General features: G+C 53.6%; 1 protein-coding gene across 2 annotated transcripts; it reads left to right on the top strand.

Annotated features, from left to right (window-relative positions):
- The first annotated feature begins 3,799 nt into the window (after positions 1 to 3,799).
- LOC131816578 (angiotensin-converting enzyme-like protein Ace3) lies at positions 3,800 to 16,630 on the top strand. Of its 2 annotated transcripts, XM_059149444.1 has the most exons (15): positions 3,800 to 4,130; positions 4,229 to 4,365; positions 4,764 to 4,922; positions 5,197 to 5,284; positions 5,520 to 5,663; positions 6,418 to 6,609; positions 6,724 to 6,821; positions 6,937 to 7,109; positions 7,422 to 7,645; positions 7,769 to 7,913; positions 9,397 to 9,495; positions 9,948 to 10,070; positions 13,628 to 13,812; positions 14,338 to 14,747; positions 16,309 to 16,630. In XM_059149444.1, the coding sequence occupies exons 1-14, from the start codon at positions 3,974 to 3,976 to the stop codon at positions 14,730 to 14,732; spliced, it is 2,319 nt and encodes a 772-aa protein (XP_059005427.1). In that variant the 5' UTR covers positions 3,800 to 3,973; the 3' UTR covers positions 14,733 to 14,747; positions 16,309 to 16,630. The 2 variants fall into 2 exon arrangements, with proteins under 2 accessions (XP_059005427.1, XP_059005428.1); XM_059149445.1 differs by lacking the exons at positions 3,800 to 4,130; positions 4,229 to 4,365 and having other exon boundaries at positions 4,819 to 4,942.
- Positions 16,631 to 17,476: the final 846 nt, after the last annotated feature.

The following is a 17,476-nucleotide window of genomic DNA, read 5'->3' as shown; positions in this document are numbered from 1 at the left end:
AATCCTATAATTTTTTAAGGAGCCACCACACTACTTTTCACGGTGGCTGCACTATTTTATATTCCCAGAGGCAATGCACAAGGCTTCCAGTTTTTCCATGTGTTGGCCAACAGATGAGGTTTCCTGGGTGGTTTGGTAATAATCATCCTAGCAGTATCTTCTGGTTTTGATTTGTATTTCTCTAATAATTAATAATAGTATCTTTTCAAGTGCTTATTTTCTGTTTATACCTCCTCTTTAGAGAGATGTCTATTCAAGTCCTTTGCCCCCTGCTGAATTGAGTTGTTGTTGTTGTTTTTTATAATTGTCCAGTTTGGGAGTTCTTTATATATTCCAGATCTGAATCACTTACCAGATGTATGATTTATGAACACTTTCTCCCTTTCTGTGGGTTGTCTTTGTGCTCTGTTGTTAACATCCTTTGATGTGCAAAGGTTTTTTAAATTGATGAAGTCCAGTTTGGTTTTCATTGTCATTGTCGTCTGTGTTTTTGGTGTCCTAGCCAAGATAGCACTGACAAATCGAATGTCAGAAAGCCTTTCCCGGGTGATTTCTTGAAAGAGTTTCATGATCTTAGCTCTTATGTTTAGGTCTTTAATCCAGTTTCATTTACTTATTCCACATGGTGTAAAGATCTGTATTTTAAGTCCTTTCCGGATTGCTCCAAGACCTGTCCTTCCTCATGTGTGTCTGTCATTTAGCAAAGGCTCTGGAGCCAGAGCATGGGGATTTGAGTCCCACCTCCACTTTTTGCCAGCTGTGTGACTGTGAGCAAGTTCCTCAACCTCTCTGTGCCTCCGTTTCCTCATCTGTAAAGTAGAAGTGTTGATCACAGTACATACCTCATGTGTTTTTTACAAGGATGCCTATACTAAAAGCTCTCAAAGGGTCTCAGAGGGGACTGGTGAGCACCACTGACCCTCAAGACACTGCCCTTTCTCTTGGTCATTTGACCTATGAGCCGGTTTCAGTGGGAACATTCTTCTTCAGGGTCACATGCACACAGCATGTGCATGTGTTGTGAAGCTGTCCCCAGGGTCAGGTTCATGGTTGCTTCTTGTAGGACCCCTTTAGAAAGGAAGCCATCGGCCAGCTCTCAGCTCAACGGAGGATCAGCTCTCCCCCTGCAGGCCGCCATGCTGCAGCACTTTGAACATGGACGTACTCCCATATGGCCCCCACTCACTGTGGCATGAACCCTCTTTGTCTCCCCAGCATCTGAACAGTTCCCTTTCTTGCTTCCCATCTCAGCTCTGTATTTTGCATTTTAAAAAGCACTATGTTGGGGGCACGTGGGTGGCTCAGTGAGTTAGGCTTCTGCCCTCAAGCTCAGGTTGTGAACTCGGGGTCTTAGGACTGAGACCCACATGGGGCTCTCTGCTCAGTGGGGAGTCTACTTCTCCATCTCATTCTCCCTCTGTGCTCACACTCTCTCTCTCAAATAAGTGAATATATTTTTTAAAGCACTATTTTTTTTTTTTAAAGATTTTGTTTATTTATTTGACAGAGAGAGATCACAAGTAGGCAGAGAGGCAGGCAGAGAGAGAGAGGAGGAAGCAGGCTCCCCACTGAGCAGAGAGTCCGATGCGGGACTCGATCCCAGGACCCTGAGATCATGACCTGAGCCGAAGGCAGCGGCTTAACCCACTGAGCCACCCAGGCGCCCCTAAAGCACTATTTTTAAGCCCAAATAGCCAAAGCAATCTTGAGAAAGAAGAATAAAGCTGGAGGCATCACACTCCCTATCTTCAAACTATGTCATTGTATTCAAAACAGTATGGAACTAACATAAAAACAGACATGTAGATCAATGGAACAGAATAGAGAGCCCCCAAATAAACCCATCCATATATGGTCAGCATATTTATGACAAAACAACCAGGAATATGCAATGGGGAAAGGATAGTTTCTTCAATAAATGGTGTTGGGGAAGCTGGACAGCCACATGCAAAAGAATGAAACTGGGGTCCTGTCTTACAGCATGCGAAAAAATCAACTGAAAATGGATTAAAGACATAAGCATGAGGCCAGAAGGCATAGAACTCTTATGAAAACATAGGTGGTGAGCTCCTAGACATTGGTCTTGCCAAGGACATTTTTTGGATTTGACACCAAAAACAAAGACAACAAAAGTAAAAATCCATAGGTGGGATGACATCAGACTAAAAAGCTCTTACACAACAAAGTCAATCAGCAAAATGAAAAGGCAGCCTACAGAAGTGGGAGCAAATACTTGCAAATTACATATCTGGTAAGGGATTAATAGCTGAAATATATAAAGAACTCTTACAACTCAAAACACACACTCCAATTAAAAAGTGAGCAGAGGACTGGATAGACATTTTTCCAAAGACGACATACAGATGGCCAACAGGTGCAAGAAATGGTGGCCAACATCACTAAACATCAGGGAAATGCAGATCAGAACCACAATTAGATAGCACCTCATGCCTGGTAGAAGGGCTGTTATCAAAAAGAAATAACAGGTGCTGACAAGGATGGGGAGAAAAGGGAACTCTTGTGTGCTGTTGGTGGGAATGCGAATTGGCAGCCACTAGAGACAACGGTATAGAGCTTCCTCAAAAAGTCAAAAATAGAACACTATATGACCCAACAATTTCACTTCTGGGTATTTATACAAAGAAAATGAAATTGCAGTCTTGAAAAGTTATCTGCACTCCTGTGTTCGTTGCAAAGCAACTTACAATAACCAAGACACGGAAACAACCTACATGTCTCATGACAGGTGAATGGATAATGAAAAAGTGGTAAAAAACTGAACCCACAGACACAGAGAACAGATTTGTGGTTGCCAGAAGTGGGGGTGGGAGAAACGGGTGAAGGTGGGCAAAAGGCCTCAGCTGCTGGTGATGATATAAATAAGTCCCGGGAAACGTAAGGTACAGCATGATGACTATCGTTAACGACAACAAAATTCTGTATTTTATCAAGCATGTCTATATGCTTGAAGCAGAACTCGGTCAGCCAGCTTATCCAAAACTGTCACTGATTTTTTTTTTCCTGGTGTTTTAAATAATTTTGATCATAGCATCATATTTGGAGAATTATTTGGTCAGTTTCTCTGGGGGACGTTGGCTCAGGCGAAGAGGTGAAGAGTCTGGGAGATTGTGGGTACACCTGGGCTGAGAAGGGGGAGTGAAAGGAACATAGGGTCGAGGGCATGTGAGTGTGGAGGAAAGCAAATCTGAGCAAAAAATCTTGAAGGGAGATAGATGGGCTCATCTCCCACACGCTAAGTGTGTCAGGCTAGTGGGGAGTCACCAGGCCAGCAGAGAGCTGGGGTCCTGCCAGCTGGTGTTCCAAGCAAGCTCAGGTACTCAGGGACATGCATCTTGAGTGGAAGGTGCCAACCACTCATTCCCCAGAGCCCTCACAGCCCTCTGCCCTCTGTGCTTCCTCCTGACTGCAAACTCCTAGCATGAGACTATCTCTGGGGAAACAGATTTAAGGACAAGGGGAAGGGAGGAAGGGTCCTGCGTCGCCCGAGGGATGATCACACATCCCATAAGAGAGAAGGAGGCCAATAATGAGAGCATAAGAGGTTAGGTCAAAAGAACAGGGAGAGACAACTGGGCTTCCAGATTCCAGAGACCCAGAGACATCACTTCCATACTTCTATCCATTCACTCACCCATTCATCCTTCTATCCACCTTCTTAGAGGTATTGCCAGCCTGCGGAGGGCAGGGGGTCTCACCAATCCCTGGCCAAGGTCCAAGGGTGGTTCCAATGCCAAAGAAAAGTGACCAAGTGGACCAAAATAAGCTTTGGCCTAAAAATCAAGAGCTCTGGTTCTCTTCTTGGCTCTGCCACTCACTAGCTGTGTGAACCAGGTCATGTGGCTTGACCTCAGTCTCCTCACCTGTAAAATGGGAATGGTTGGACCAGAAGGTGGGTGGAGGTTTTCCAGTTCTGACATTCCATGGCTAACCCTTCAGCTCCTGATGTCACAATATGGAGCTGGACTGCGATTGGCCCACAGCCTCACCCAGCTCTGCTGTTCTCTTGGCCATGGGCACAAGATGGACTTGCCATGGACCTTCCCTATTCGTGCTCTTCTGTTATGGGCAGCTTTTGCCTTGGCTCAGGACCGAGGATGATCAGAGCTTAGGTGGGGCTGGGACCTGAAGGAACTGGGGACCAGACAAGGGGACCAGTCAGGGGCAGGCCCCTCCCAGGACATCATGATGCCCACCTCCTTCTCCGCAGACAAGTTCTACAATGAGACCGTGGCAAAGGCGTTCCTGCAGTTTTATGAACATACCGCCCAGGTTGTGTGGAACCAGTTCATGGAGGCCACGTGGAACTATGTCACCAACATCACCAAGAAAAATCGGGAGGAGATGGTGTGGTACCACCTCAACTCCAGCCCCTTCTCCCCTTGCTCTCCTCAGGGATCTGGGGGGATTGGGGGAACCATACCTTCTGTCCCCTGTCCAGAGCTAGAGGAAGGAGGGAATCCCCAAAGTACATGTCAAAGCAGGCTGCAAGCTCTGGGCCTCTTGCTGGTCCCAGAAGCTCCCTGGGCCAGAATCTCTGGTTTCTTTCCCCTTGTAAATATCACCTCCTTGCTTTTAAGGACCCAGGCTCCTCCCCTTCTCCCTCTTAGCAAATTTCCAGTGATTGTGACCCCTTAAAGTAGGCTTTGGGAGGAGGTTGGGAGGACTGTGACCCTGGAGTTCCATGTGGGGCCCTTCCTCCCTCCCCCAACTTCCCATGGTAAATATGGTGACCCTCATTCCAGCTGCACAAGGACTCAGAGAGGTCCCGGCACATGCTGTACTTTGGCACCCGGGCCCGCCTGTTTAAGACCTCCAGGTTCCAGGACCCGGCTGTGAAGCGCATGCTGAGTAAGCTGCAGACCATAGACAAGGCGGCCCTGCCCCAGGACGAGCTCCGGGAGGTGATGGACGGAGCCCCCAGGTCTCCAGGCACATGCTCCCCACCCCAGGGGTGGGTGGGCTGGCCGGGAGGGAAGCCAGACTGCCTGGGCAGGGGGGGGGGGGAGGGGGGATGGGCAGGGCTAGAGCTTCCTGGGTGGTGGGGAGTGGGCGGAGAGAAACAGAGGCTGGCAGAAGATGCCTCAGACAGGCCTGCCCCTCCCAGCTGGTGGGGCTAGTGCTGCGGGTGGGCCCACGGGTACAGGCCTGCTCTAGGTGACACCTGCCCCACCCCAGTACAACCAGCTTCTGACCTACATGGAGACGACATACAGCATGGCCCAGGTGTGCCTGAATGAGGGACCCTGCCTGCCCCTGGAGCCTGGTGAGCCCCCAAGTCTCGTCCCAGTCCAACCCCAGAGTCTCCAGCATGGGCCCCTTCCACAAGCGTAGCCCTGACCCCTCATCGACCCCTCACCGTCCTCCTTGCCTCAGTGGCACTCACTTGTTGGAGGGTGTGGCCGGGGGGGGGGAAGTAGGGGTCTGCCTGAGGCAGGAGAGGGCAGGAGGCAGGCAGGAGTGGGCGGGTCCCACCTTGGCTCCTTTTCCCCCTGGCATAGACCTCCAAGAAATCATGGCCACCTCCCGGGACCAGAAGGAGCTGCTGTGGGCCTGGCAGGGCTGGCGGGATGCTGTGGGTCGTCAGCTCCGCATGACCTTTGAGCGCTACGTGCAGCTCAGCAACAAGGCTGCAAAGCTCAACGGTGAGGCCCCCCACCCCCCCCCCCACCCCGGCCAGCCCAGTCTGCGCAGATGGCACAGGGCGCAGGCCTCAGTGGGAAGGGCAAAGCCGACTCTGCAGGGGATAAGGGCAATAGTAGGACCTGGAGATGGGGACCCTGAGCCCTGCAGCTGGGGGAAGCAAAGGGGTTTCATTTACCACCATTGGTCTACAGATATTGCTTGAGCACCTACTGTGTGCCAGGCCCTGGAGAGGTTCTAAAGATTTGTGGGTGAAAAGACAGAAGATGCCCATCCTCCTAGGCAGGGCCTACGGTCTGGGGGACAGACAAGATTTGTGCAAATGCACATCTCTGGACGAGTGCCCAGAGAGAAGGGGAAGGGAAAGGCCTCGAGACACTTTCCCAAGGCCTGAAAGAAGGCAAACAGAAGTGGAAGAGCCGCCCAGGCCCCACGATGGGAGGATCTGAGAGGAGCCAGGTGGTCTTAGGGCTTGGACAGGTGGGGTTCGAGGGGGGGCGTGAGGACCAGGGCCTCATTGGGTCCTATCCAACCAGGCACGGTAGGAGCCCGCAGTGTGTACTTTGCCAAGAGCTTTTCCACCCCTGATCTCATCCAGTCTGAACTTGACCTTGGGAGGCACATTTCCCATTTGGCAGATGAAGAGCCTGAGGAAGAGGGCTTCCCCAGAAAGTGCCCGGGTCTCCTGCCTGCCAGGCCGGCGCTGCAGGAAGGGTGGGTGGTGAGTGCTTCTGAGCTCCCCCTCCCCTGTCCTAGGTTACACAGACATGGGGGCCTTGTGGCGGTCCAAGTATGAGTCCAACACGCTGGAGCAGGACCTGGAGCAGCTCTACGAGGAGCTGCAGCCGCTGTACTTGAACCTGCACGCCTACGTGCGCCGGGCCCTGCACCGCTACTACGGGCCCGAGCTTATTGACCCGAGGGGGCCCATCCCTGCTCACCTGCTGGGTAAAGCCCTTGCTGGTTGCAGAGTGGGGTGGCCAGAGCGGGCCTCCAGGCTGGCCCCCAGCAAAGGCAGGGGCGCTCCCCAGACTCCTCTGAGCTCCTGCACGCCCCTTCCAGGGAACATGTGGGCTCAGTCCTGGGTCAACATCTTAGACCTGGTCCTGCCCTTCCCGAAGAAGCCCCCCGAGGATATCACGAAGAACATGAAAAGCCAGGTTAGTACTGCAGGGGATCCCTCTGCCCCTGCTGGCGCTGCCCCACCCTCCCATCCCCCACATCCCCCCCCCCCACTCCCCGGGCAGGGCCCCACGCAGCTCCTCTTCCCCACAGCACTGGAAGCCCTCCAAAATGTTCGAAGAGGCGGAGAAGTTCTTCATCTCCCTGGGGCTGCTTTCCACCCCTCCCAGCTTCTGGAAAAAATCAATGATGGAAAGGCCGACTGACGGACGGGAGGTGGAGTGCCACGCCTCCGCCTGGGACTTTTACAACGGCAAGGACTTCAGGTCTCACCCTGCGCCAGCACCACCCTCCTGCCCCTCTCTTACCCTTCTTCCCCTCCGCTGGCTCCTCCTCCTTCGTCCACTGGTCTGAGGAGGTGCGTCAGGAGGTGTGTGAGCAGGGCTGAAGCCCCGGGGGGGGGGGGGATGTGAGCTGGTAACGTGGGTGAGGGGTACCCAGAGTGAGAAGCGACAGCACCCAAGGCCCTGATGGTCTCCAGCCCAACTGCCCCAGTCCCTCCGTGGAGTCTGAATCCAGAGATCTCCCCTTGTCCCAGGGCCTCCCCGTGCTCCTTGACCCCTGCCCTTTAACCCTAGGATAAAGAAGTGCACCGAGGTGACCATAGAAGACCTGCTCTCCATCTTCCACCAGATGGGCCATATCCAGTACTTCCTGCAGTACAAGAACCTCTCTATGATCTTCCGCGCAGGCGCCAACCCAGCCTTTGAAGAGGCCGTGGGGTCCATGATCACCCTCTCGGCCTCTTCCCACAAGCACCTGCTCAACAGAGGCCTGCTCAGCCACCAGCACCAGGACTCAGGTGATGGGGACCAAGAGAACCGTAGCAGGGCCGCCAAGCCTGAGGCTACCCCCTGGGCTCTCTGGGAAAAGCTGAAGGGAAGGTGAGCCAGGGGCCACCTCCTGACTGTGCCCTCTTCCCCAGAGGAGGAGGTCAATTTCCTGATGGGCATTGCCCTGGAGAAGATTGCTTTAATCCCTTTCGCCTACCTGATGGACCTGTTCCGCTGGAAGGTCTTTGATGGCACCATCCGGAAGGACGTCTACAACCAGGAGTGGTGGAACCTCAGGTGGGAAGAGTATGGCCGCCCTGGGCTCTCCACCCCCTCTGCCCCCTGGTGGGCCGGGCTTCCGGGTCAGCCTCATGGACACTGCCCATGCCGTGTCCTCTCTATGATCTTCCGCGCAGGGCTCAACCCAGCCACTGCACACACACACACACACACACACACACACACACACACCTGCCTCTGGTTTAGCATCCTTAGGCATGTTCAGGGTCAGAACTGGCTGCTGAAACAGCCCGCAGGCAGTCAGGCAGCACCCCGCTTGAGCAAGGGGCATCCACGGTACATCTTCTCACCTGACCACTGGCTGTTTGATGGGCTAATGGATGGCCAGGGCACCCCATCTCCACCAGGCCTCAGTATGACCTGCTCAAGTCTGCCAGGCACAGCGTGGTTTGGGGTGACCATGAAGGGGCTGCCCGCTCTGCAGGAGGCCCTTCTGTTTCTTTGATCCTGTGCAACGTCCCAGGGTCATTCGCAGGAGCAGAATGCGTGAGCAGCCCACGGTCCCACGGCACCCCAGCCTGGCAAAGCTGGGTGCTCCTCTCTTTGTCCACTCTCCCTCCTAGCCCTCCCCCCCGCCTCCCGCCGAATTCAGGCCCCAGGCTCGCTAGTGAGGTTGGCAGAGTCTTGACCTTGTTCTCCTCCAAGGGCAAACCCCACTAGCCATCTGGGCTTATCCATAGGGGCCCTTTCCCTTCCTGGGTCAGCTGCACCTACCACCACCAATATAGGGGAATCCAGGGGCACAGGGAGAGAGGTGGCAAGTTCCTGGGCCGGAAGGCTCTGTCAACCGGGAGAGATACCGCCCCACTGTCTGTCGACCGCAGAGCATGCCTCAGAGGCGACCAGTGAGCCAATAATCAAACAATGAGAACTTTTCATAGACTTTGTCTCATCCCAGGGATGGATCATTTTACCCCCATCTTAGACAACATTTTGCAACAAGGCTCAGTGACAGTAACTTTCCCACAGTCACACAGCCCAGAGGGTTAATGGGATCTGCCAGTGACTAGTTCTATGACCTCCCACCAGTTCCTTGACCTCTAAACTTTGGTCTCATCTGTAAACTGGGAATGATAACAGCTCTATGCCACAGAGATGCTGTTCCGTTTTCTTCTTGGCTGTTCTTGCCAGATGAGACGACCTTGTTGATTGGTCTCTAACCGTCTTCATCATTAGGATTATAAGCAAGATCTTGTGAAGCCCATTCCCTCCCAAGTCCCCAGAACCATGCTAGTGTTGAGTGAGTCTGTGTGAAGAGCTTAGCATGGTTCCTCCGCAGAGGAAGTCAGTGTTACCCACTATTACCATTTGACGCTGATTCCCAATCCCCTGTGTTTTCAATTCATTTATTTCACCTATAAAAGTGCATGAAATGTCCTGCGTCAGCCAAGTCCACTTTTGGTAGCTGTGCAAATACTTCTAAGGGAAAAGGCTCTGAGAACCCAGCTGGGTGGTACCGGCCCCCCATTCTCCCTGGCAGGTTGAAGTACCAGGGCCTGTGCCCCCCCATCCCTCGGACAGAGGAAGACTTTGATCCCGGTGCCAAGTTCCACATCTCTGCCAGCATGCCCTACATACGGTAACATCTGGGCCTGCCAGCAGAGGCAGCTCTGGGAGTTGGGGGTTGGGAGTGGTGCTTGGGAACTGGGCTGAGGATTCCCAGGAAGGCCCTGGATCCGAATGTCCCCCCACAAACCCACCTATCTGTTGGGTTGCACAGCCCACCCTGGGACAATTGGGGCTTTTAGATCAGCTCCTGCACGGAGGACAGAGCTGTTGGGAAGGTTCTAAACCATTTCTACTGTCCCCAAGAGGAGGGCAGGGAAGGAGGAGGCAAGGGCTGGTTCAGAAGGCTAAGGAGGGGAGCCTCTGGCTGAGGTGGGACCTTGCCGAAGGAGCCTCCGTCCAGAAAGACTGGCCCTGGCAGAGCCCTCGGGCCCCTGCCCATCAGAGCGGCCAGCCTCCAAATGGCTCTGGGCTTCCCACCCCTGCCACCAGCTCCCCAGCCTGCCCTCCCGTTCCTCTACCCAGGTACTTCCTCAGCCTCGTGCTCCAGTTCCAGTTCCATGAAGCGCTGTGCAAGGCCTCGGGTCACGTGGGGCCCCTGCACCGCTGTGACATCTCTAACTCCAAGATGGCTGGGAAGCTCCTGGAGTGAGTGCTCTCTTCTCTCGTTTGTTCTCAGCTCCCCCTGCCCCTGCCTGGATGCTTAGCCCCTGGCCCCTTGTCCTCACCAGGCCACCCTGGGTACCCCAGCCAGGCCTCATGGACCTTAGAGCGTAGGGGAAGTTCTTCCTTGTGTCAGACTGCAGTCTCTCCGACAATAATCAAAGCCCATTTCCTTGTGTGTAGCCCCTCATGCTCAGATGCACTCTCTGGCCTCTGCAGCACGCACACACACTCATATTCACAGTCATTCTCACATTCTCATACCCACACACTCGCACCTTCTCACACACAAGTTTGCACACACTCACTACTTACACACTCCCTCACTCACCTGTGCTCATGGTTCCCCACACGCGCATGCGCACACACACACACACACGCCAATAAATCAAACTGTCCCCAATGGGAAGTCACATTGGAGTCTGTCCTCGGCATCCAGACTTCCATCCGACCCCCTTCATCCTTTCCTACTCTCGGCAGCATTGAGGCACCTTCAGGTGCACACGGCTCTTCCCACCTCCTCCTGGAGGTGCCCGGATGCAGCTCCCAGGCTGACACAGATCGCTTTCACACCAGCCTTTGGGATGCGCTGGTCAGCGTGTGGTCCACTTTGACTCCCTACCCACAATCTTTTCTTCCTGCAGTTGGGATCCAGCCATCCTTTCTATTCCTGCCTCTGCAGAGGTGGTTTTAGCCCTGAAAGCAAACCTGGAGGGCGGTGGGGGGGCCAACCCGATGGCGGGGAACATTTGCTGGTAGAGGCTGGGCTCTTTGAGGAGGTCTCACATGAGCAGGTCGGAACCTGCAGAGTGGATATGATTAGCCACATTTCATAAATAATGAAACAAAGCTAAGAGAGAAAATATGTTTGCCCATCACTCACCTAGCAAGTGGCAAAAATCAGACTTTGAGTCCCGAACTGACTCCAGAACGCATTCTCATTCACACGGTTGCTTCCACCAATCAAGGGGTCCAGGTCTGGTGAGGTTAGACTTTGGTCCACTGGCTCCAAGGTCCGTGCTCCCACCACCGGAGATGCAGAGCCCACCCACTGACATGGTCTTCTCCCCACCAATTTTCAACCTTTTTCAGGGGGTCCATTTCCCTGATTGGTCAAGGTGATCTTGAGTTTTATTCCTGTCTCCCAGAGGATTAACATAGCCACGTAATTTAGTATCCTTCAGAAATGTAAGGAGCATATTTTGATTCCACCCTGGGGTTTGTCAGGAACCACTAGGACGGTTGGAGCTGTGGGACTGTTCCCCTGGCTTTGCTCCCAGAGGGGGCTGCACCTTGCAGGCCGAGTGTCAACCTAGTCTGCTTGCTTTTCCTTCTTTCCACACTGCAGGGGTTTATGATAGCCGATGGCCCGTGTTGGAGTTTTTCTGACCGTGTGGAACATAAGGGGCCTCTCTGCTCTCTGCATTCATGTCTCTGGCTTCCCATCATTTATTCATTCAGCAAACATTTAGTTGTGCACCTGCCAATCAGCCTGCCCTGTGTCCAGCAGGGGGCAATGGGCCACAGGATAATGACCACACTACAAGAAAGGAGCTGGTGTGGTAGGAAAGGGCTTTGGTGAACATGCAGAGAGGGTGAGGAGGTCCCGCGGGGGGACAAGGAAGGGATCTCTGTCCCCAAAAGCAGAAGTGCAAGAAATAGCAACATCTGTTTTCTATACATCAACTCACGTTTAACTCTGAGCCTTCACCACGTGATGGGTGGGACATCTGACCTCAGTCATTCCCACCACACCCTCTCCTGCCACCACCCTCAGGGCACATGAGGCTCCCCCCATCTGACATGGCACCAAAGCACCTGCCAGTCAACACTGGTCATTGCTCTCGCATCCTCACACATGGCTATCCAGACCCCTGGATGCCAGGGAAGACCCCAAGTTCCAGGTTTAGGACTTTGAATGCTGTCTTCTGGGCAGAGGTCAGAGGAGAGGGCTCTGGGAAAGGAGGATGTCTTGAGCTTTGGAGAAATGACACAGAGCAGAGTGGAATATAGGTTGGGTGTGGGGGGGTGAGTGCTTGCAGAGGAGAAGAGGGAGGGCAAGATTCTTGGCTGCTTTTTTTTTTTTTTTTCCCCCTTGGCTGCTTTTTTAATATATCTTAGAATTTGACTCATCTTCCTATATGTGATTGCTCTGGGTTGGTTCTGCTGGGAATGGAGAGTTGAAGTGGATTTGATCCAAGTTCCCAAAGCCCTTGGCTCATCTGGCTGCTGTGGTAGGCCCGACCTTGTCCATGGGACACCTTGTAGCCACCTTGGAGTTGAGGGTTCCAGTTACAACCTTTGCAAGTCTCAGGTGCCGGCCACACTGGCTGTGAGCCGGACTTGGGTCAAACCTCTTGTTCCACTGTTTCTAAGTGGGCAGACTTTCAGTGGTCAAAATTTTTCTCTCATCAGGTCCTTCCTTTTTCCCAGGACCCGCATCTGATAAAATCCTCTTACCTAAATTTAGTTGTGGGGTTTTGTTTTGTTTTTCTTTTAATCTTGCTGACTTTTTCCCTGCATGTCTCTCAGATCTTAACTACATTTTCCCCTGGTGGTTTCTGTCGAGGATCCATTAACTTTTAGTTTCCCTCTGATTCTTTCTCTGCTGTTTATGAAGCAATGCATACAAGTATGTGCATGCTACAAAGCCTTCTCTCACCACCATGATGTGGTAAGCCACGGTGAAAGGTGGGTATCAACGGGACCCATTTTCCTGACGGAGAAACTGAGGCTAAGAGGAGCTAAGTTGATTGCCTGAAGTTATACGGCCCATGAGTAGCACTGCTGAGCCTTGAACGTGGGTCCCGTTAGTCTAGACTCCACAGTCTTGACTTGTGGGCCTCTAGAGCCCCTCTCTCTCCTGGTCAGAACTCGGACACAGATTAAGAAGGATCAACCTATGCCCCCCACTGCCTCTGCAGGGGGCCCTAGTGGGAACAGCCCAGAACCCTGGCTTCTGCAAAACACTGTGCCCCCACCAAGCCACAGGCTGGTCCCCCTGCCACCACCAAACACCAGGTGTGCTGGGTGATAGCTGACATTAAGGCAGTGCCTCAGGCAATGCACAGAGCGCATCCCATGCTGGCCATCTCCCTAGTCCTCCTAAACACTCCCTGCGACTAGAAAGGCCCCTACCCCACTGACATAGAGCACCTCATGGTAAACAGTGTCTCAAGACTATATGCCTCTCTGAGTCCAGGAGAAGAATGTTCATCACATAATAATAAGAAGCCCCTAACATTTATCGCCTGCCTACTATGGTTTAATCATCGGGCCAACCCTAGGAGGTAGTACTGTTATCTCCATTTTGTGAATATGGACTGTGAGACTCAGGGAGGTTAAGTCACTGGCCCGAAGCCCCACAGAGTTCAAACGCAGGTCAGTCTTATTTCAGAGCTTGTGATTCTATCCCTGGCGCTGAGCACTGTGGGAAGAGCCTGGCTGGCAAAGCCGTGACGCCAGAGTGGGGCACAAGAAAGGGTCCCAGCAGCACCGGCTGATACTCCCACACAGTCTCACAGCTGTGTCCAATCTTCCAGAGACACCCTAAAGCTAGGCTCCAGCAGGCCCTGGCCAGAAGTTCTGCAGAAGATAACCGGCCAGCCCGACGTGTCCGTAAGAGCCCTCATGACCTACTTCAAGCCCCTGCTAAACTGGCTGGTCACCGAGAATGTGCGCCATGGGGAGATCCTGGGCTGGCCAGACTTCAGCTGTACCTTTGAAGGTTTGATCATGACCTTAGTGCTAGCTCTGGTACAGCCCCAAGCCCTACCCCAGACTGCCCTGGGCCAGGTGCCACCCCAACCCAGCTTTAACCCCTAACCTATCTACGACCTGGCTTGAACAAGTAACAGCCCTGTTGCTACATGGCCCAGTCTGCACCTGAGGCAGCCTTGACCAAGACCGCAGCCCACAGCCCAGCCACTGGCTCAGTTGCTTTCTTGCACACCATTCAGTTAGAAGGCCCGGTTGAGCATAGGGTGGGCTTCTTTCCTCCTGACCCTTGCACAGAGCCACCACTGGGCACCATAGGGATGTAGCCCTATCTATGCCCGTCTCCTCCTCCTCTCCCTCCTATTCCTCTTTCTCCCCCTCCTTCCAGGGCAGTGCCCTCACGTGTGGCTTGGAAGGTAGGTACCTGAGGCTGAGGGAGGAGGCCAGTGGCAGGCAGGTCTCTGATTTCCTTGGGGCACCCCAGGGCTCTTTCCCTCCTCCTGCCGGCTCTACAAGACTCCCATGTCTTCCACAGAAAAAGACACAGACAAGGTGACGTTTCTGAGTCTGGAGCTGAACCCTGACCAGGCCAAATTTGGGCAGTGGGTGTTGCTGGCCCTCAGCTTGGCCATGTTCCTGCTGGCCCTACTGCTGGCCTGCAGGTTGTACTCCCGGGAAAAAGGGTCACTGTCCCAGGACACCAACGCCCAGGACACTGGTTCACGGGACTCCGGTGCCCCCGAGAAACAGCCCAAGGCCTACTTCCTGGGTGTAGCCATGGCGCCCCGCCTAGCTGCCAGAAGACAGTGGATCCTGCTGGGCATCTGCCTGGCCCTGACGCTGTGCTCAATCTGCCTGATCATTCGGATTTTCACACAGCACTACAGGAAGCCTCCGTGGATGAGAGCTGAATGGTGGAGCTGGGACTAGACACCAGTACGACTGGTGAGGCTGGAGGGCAAGAGGAGGGCAGGCAAGGCAGAGAGGGCTGAGGGGCTGGGGAGGAGACCACTTGCATGCATAGTGTCCAGCTGCAGTTGGGTGCAGCTGTGGCCGATCTGGGTACATGGGGGTTCGTAACTGTGTGTGTGGAACTCATGTATGTACGCAGGCTGCTGACTCTTGTGTGATTTCAGGTATGCTCTGGCTTCCAGACCAACCTCTATCCCCTAGAGAGGCCTCAGGAACCATGGTTTTAGCGACCCAGTGACTATGTCATTCCAATCCAGTCCTCACCCCAGTTCATACCCCAAACTGTTCTTTCTACAGCCTGTGAGGCTGAGCCAGGACATGCCCAAGGACTGTCCTCTCTGGCTAGAAACAGGACACTGCTTCAATCCCCTTATAAAACATAGTCAAGGAGAACCGGACATTCTGTACAAATCACTAGTGCCCGTTCATGAACACTGTGCTCTGTGGGCTACCTCGCACATTTTTCTGCTTATCCCCTGGCCTACCCTGTGTTGGGCTCCATAATCCAGCCCCAAAAGCTGCTTGCCAGCTGTGTGAGATGCAACATGGCCCTCCCTGGCCCAGTCCCGGCTCCCAAATGGAGACAGTGGGGAGCTGGGCACCAAGCCAGGCTTGATTAATGATTGACTTCTTTAATATTTAAACAAAGCTCATCTCCAGCCACTCCGCTCCAGAGATGGCCTTGTTCAACACACACACACCTGCTGCCTGGCCTGTTGCCCTGGGGACGGAGCACAGGGCAAACAGCACCTTTCCAGGCTCAGTGGGGGAGGGGAAAATGGGATGAAGAGAGCTGTAGGAGGGCATTTGGGAAATGAGTAGTCTGGGACAAGCTTGAAAAAAGAGAGAGAGAGAGAGCCTCTGCTCCTTCCTCTTCTAGCCCTTTCTTTCTCGCCTGGGTCTGCCCACCATGGGGATGCCACATCCAATATATGTAGGCTCACTAAGTTGGGAATGAGGCCCCAAGGGTGAAAATCAGTGCCTGTCTGGAAGCCAGAGCATACCTGAGGCAAGTAGCCTCATAACCAGTAACCGCAGAGACAGGCAGTAGGGCCACGGCTGAGTTGGTGGGAGTGCAGTGAAAAGATGGGACTGGCTCTGTCTAGGCTAAGGATCTGAACCCAGATGTCAAGGGTTCAGGGAACAAGAGGGACTTGGCTGAGGTCTCCATGGACCCTACCTCTGCCCCAGGTTTCAAGAAGTCTTCCTGAGTTCTAGCTAAACCCAAGAATTCCCTGCTCTGCCTGCAGGCTCCACAGCACTCTTATTTGATGTTTCTGTCACTGCTTTTACTTTGCTGTGCTGTGATGTCCTTATTTGTCCCCATTACTAGCTGGTAGCTCTGTAAGGACAGGACACCCATCAGGAGTGTGCCCCTGCATAATATCTTTAGCCAGCACAGGCCATAGAACATGGTGGAGACTTGGAAAATGTCTGAAAGTGAATGAATGAGTATCCCACTGCCCAAGTCCCCCTTCAGAGCTCAGCATCCTGCTCTGAGTCCACGAGAAACAGCCCCACTTTTCCTCCACAGCCAGCCTGCACCCCCAAAATAAGGGGCAGCCAGGACAACTCTGCCCCCCCTAGGAGGCCACACTTGCAGCCTTCCCATTCCCCAGCCACAGTGGCCAGCCAGGCCCCCATCCGGCATTGTGGCTCTGCGTGGCAAAGGCACACCCAGCCCAGGACTCCAAGCCTCTCATCTGGACTCCAGCAGAAACCTCACTGAGCCTCCTTGTCCATCCTCTCTCCCCAACCCGCCATTGTAAAGTTTCTTTCACTGGAATATTTCCTTCGTGTCTAACTGCCTAAGAACTTGCTTGTCCATCAATTAAATCTAGATGTTCAAAATGGCATCCGAGGGTCTTTATCAATTCCCCTTTTGTCCAAACCTCACCTCTCCCATGCCCCAGCTGAGCCCCTTGGCACTGCTTCCACCATTGGCCTTTGCCTAAGGTGCATGCCCCATCTGAATGCTTGCCTTCCAAGGCCTGACTCAAAACTGTTCATTGGACCCTCTGCAAAGCTCCGAGACCAGCCACTGACGTGCTCAGTGAACAGTGATCTTCTCTCCCTTCTCTCCAAGAAGCCTCTTTCAATAAACCTCACCCCATCCCCATCTGCTCTGCTAGTGTATTATTTTCAGTCAGTACTCAGACACTTTTATCAGTGGTCACTTGCTAATAGGTGGCTTTAAATCTGCCCCCCCCCCAACCCAAGCAGTGCCTGTAGGCTAAGAGCTCTCAGGCCTCTGAAGAAGATACCTTATTGTATATTTCTTGTACACCTCCATATGTACTCCTGCCCATGTTCCCAGGGCCAGGGCCATGTTGAGCTTGCCACTTAGGAGCTCTGCATGTTGCACTGGGATTCAGCTGGAGGGCAAGCACGGCAAGGGCGGATTGAGGGTTGTTTAACCGTGAAAGAAACAGTCAGCAAAAGCCCACCTGAGGCCTCTAACAACTGCTCCCCTTCTCCTCACCCTCCACCTAAAAGACCCGGCCCGGCAAGGTATGGACTGCCCTACGATAGCGGGAAAGGGTCCGATAGGGGCTGAGGCCACTGGCCAGTGGGACAGGAGCAGAAAGAAGCTCGGGAGAGGAGCCCCGACCCATTCCCTGATGCAGCACTTCTGCCCAGCTCCGCCCCCTAGGAGTCAGGGCCCCGCCCCTGCCCGGTCGGGTCGGGGAGAAGTTGCCCCC

This window comes from Mustela lutreola, chromosome 15 (genome assembly GCF_030435805.1).
Source record: "Mustela lutreola isolate mMusLut2 chromosome 15, mMusLut2.pri, whole genome shotgun sequence".
Taxonomy (NCBI): Eukaryota; Metazoa; Chordata; class Mammalia; order Carnivora; family Mustelidae; genus Mustela; species Mustela lutreola.
This window is presented reverse-complemented; position numbering and strand designations above follow the sequence as displayed.

Excerpts from the sequence above, each read along its gene's own strand:
- LOC131816578 (XM_059149444.1), top strand. The coding sequence starts at position 3,974 with ATGGAGCTGGACTGCGATTGGCCCACAGCCTCACCCAGCTCTGCTGTT. Across the intron at positions 4,923-5,196 it reads CCCAGGACGAGCTCCGGGAG|TACAACCAGCTTCTGACCTA; the intron begins GTGATGGACGGA and ends GCCCCACCCCAG. Across the intron at positions 5,285-5,519 it reads CTGCCTGCCCCTGGAGCCTG|ACCTCCAAGAAATCATGGCC; the intron begins GTGAGCCCCCAA and ends CCCCTGGCATAG.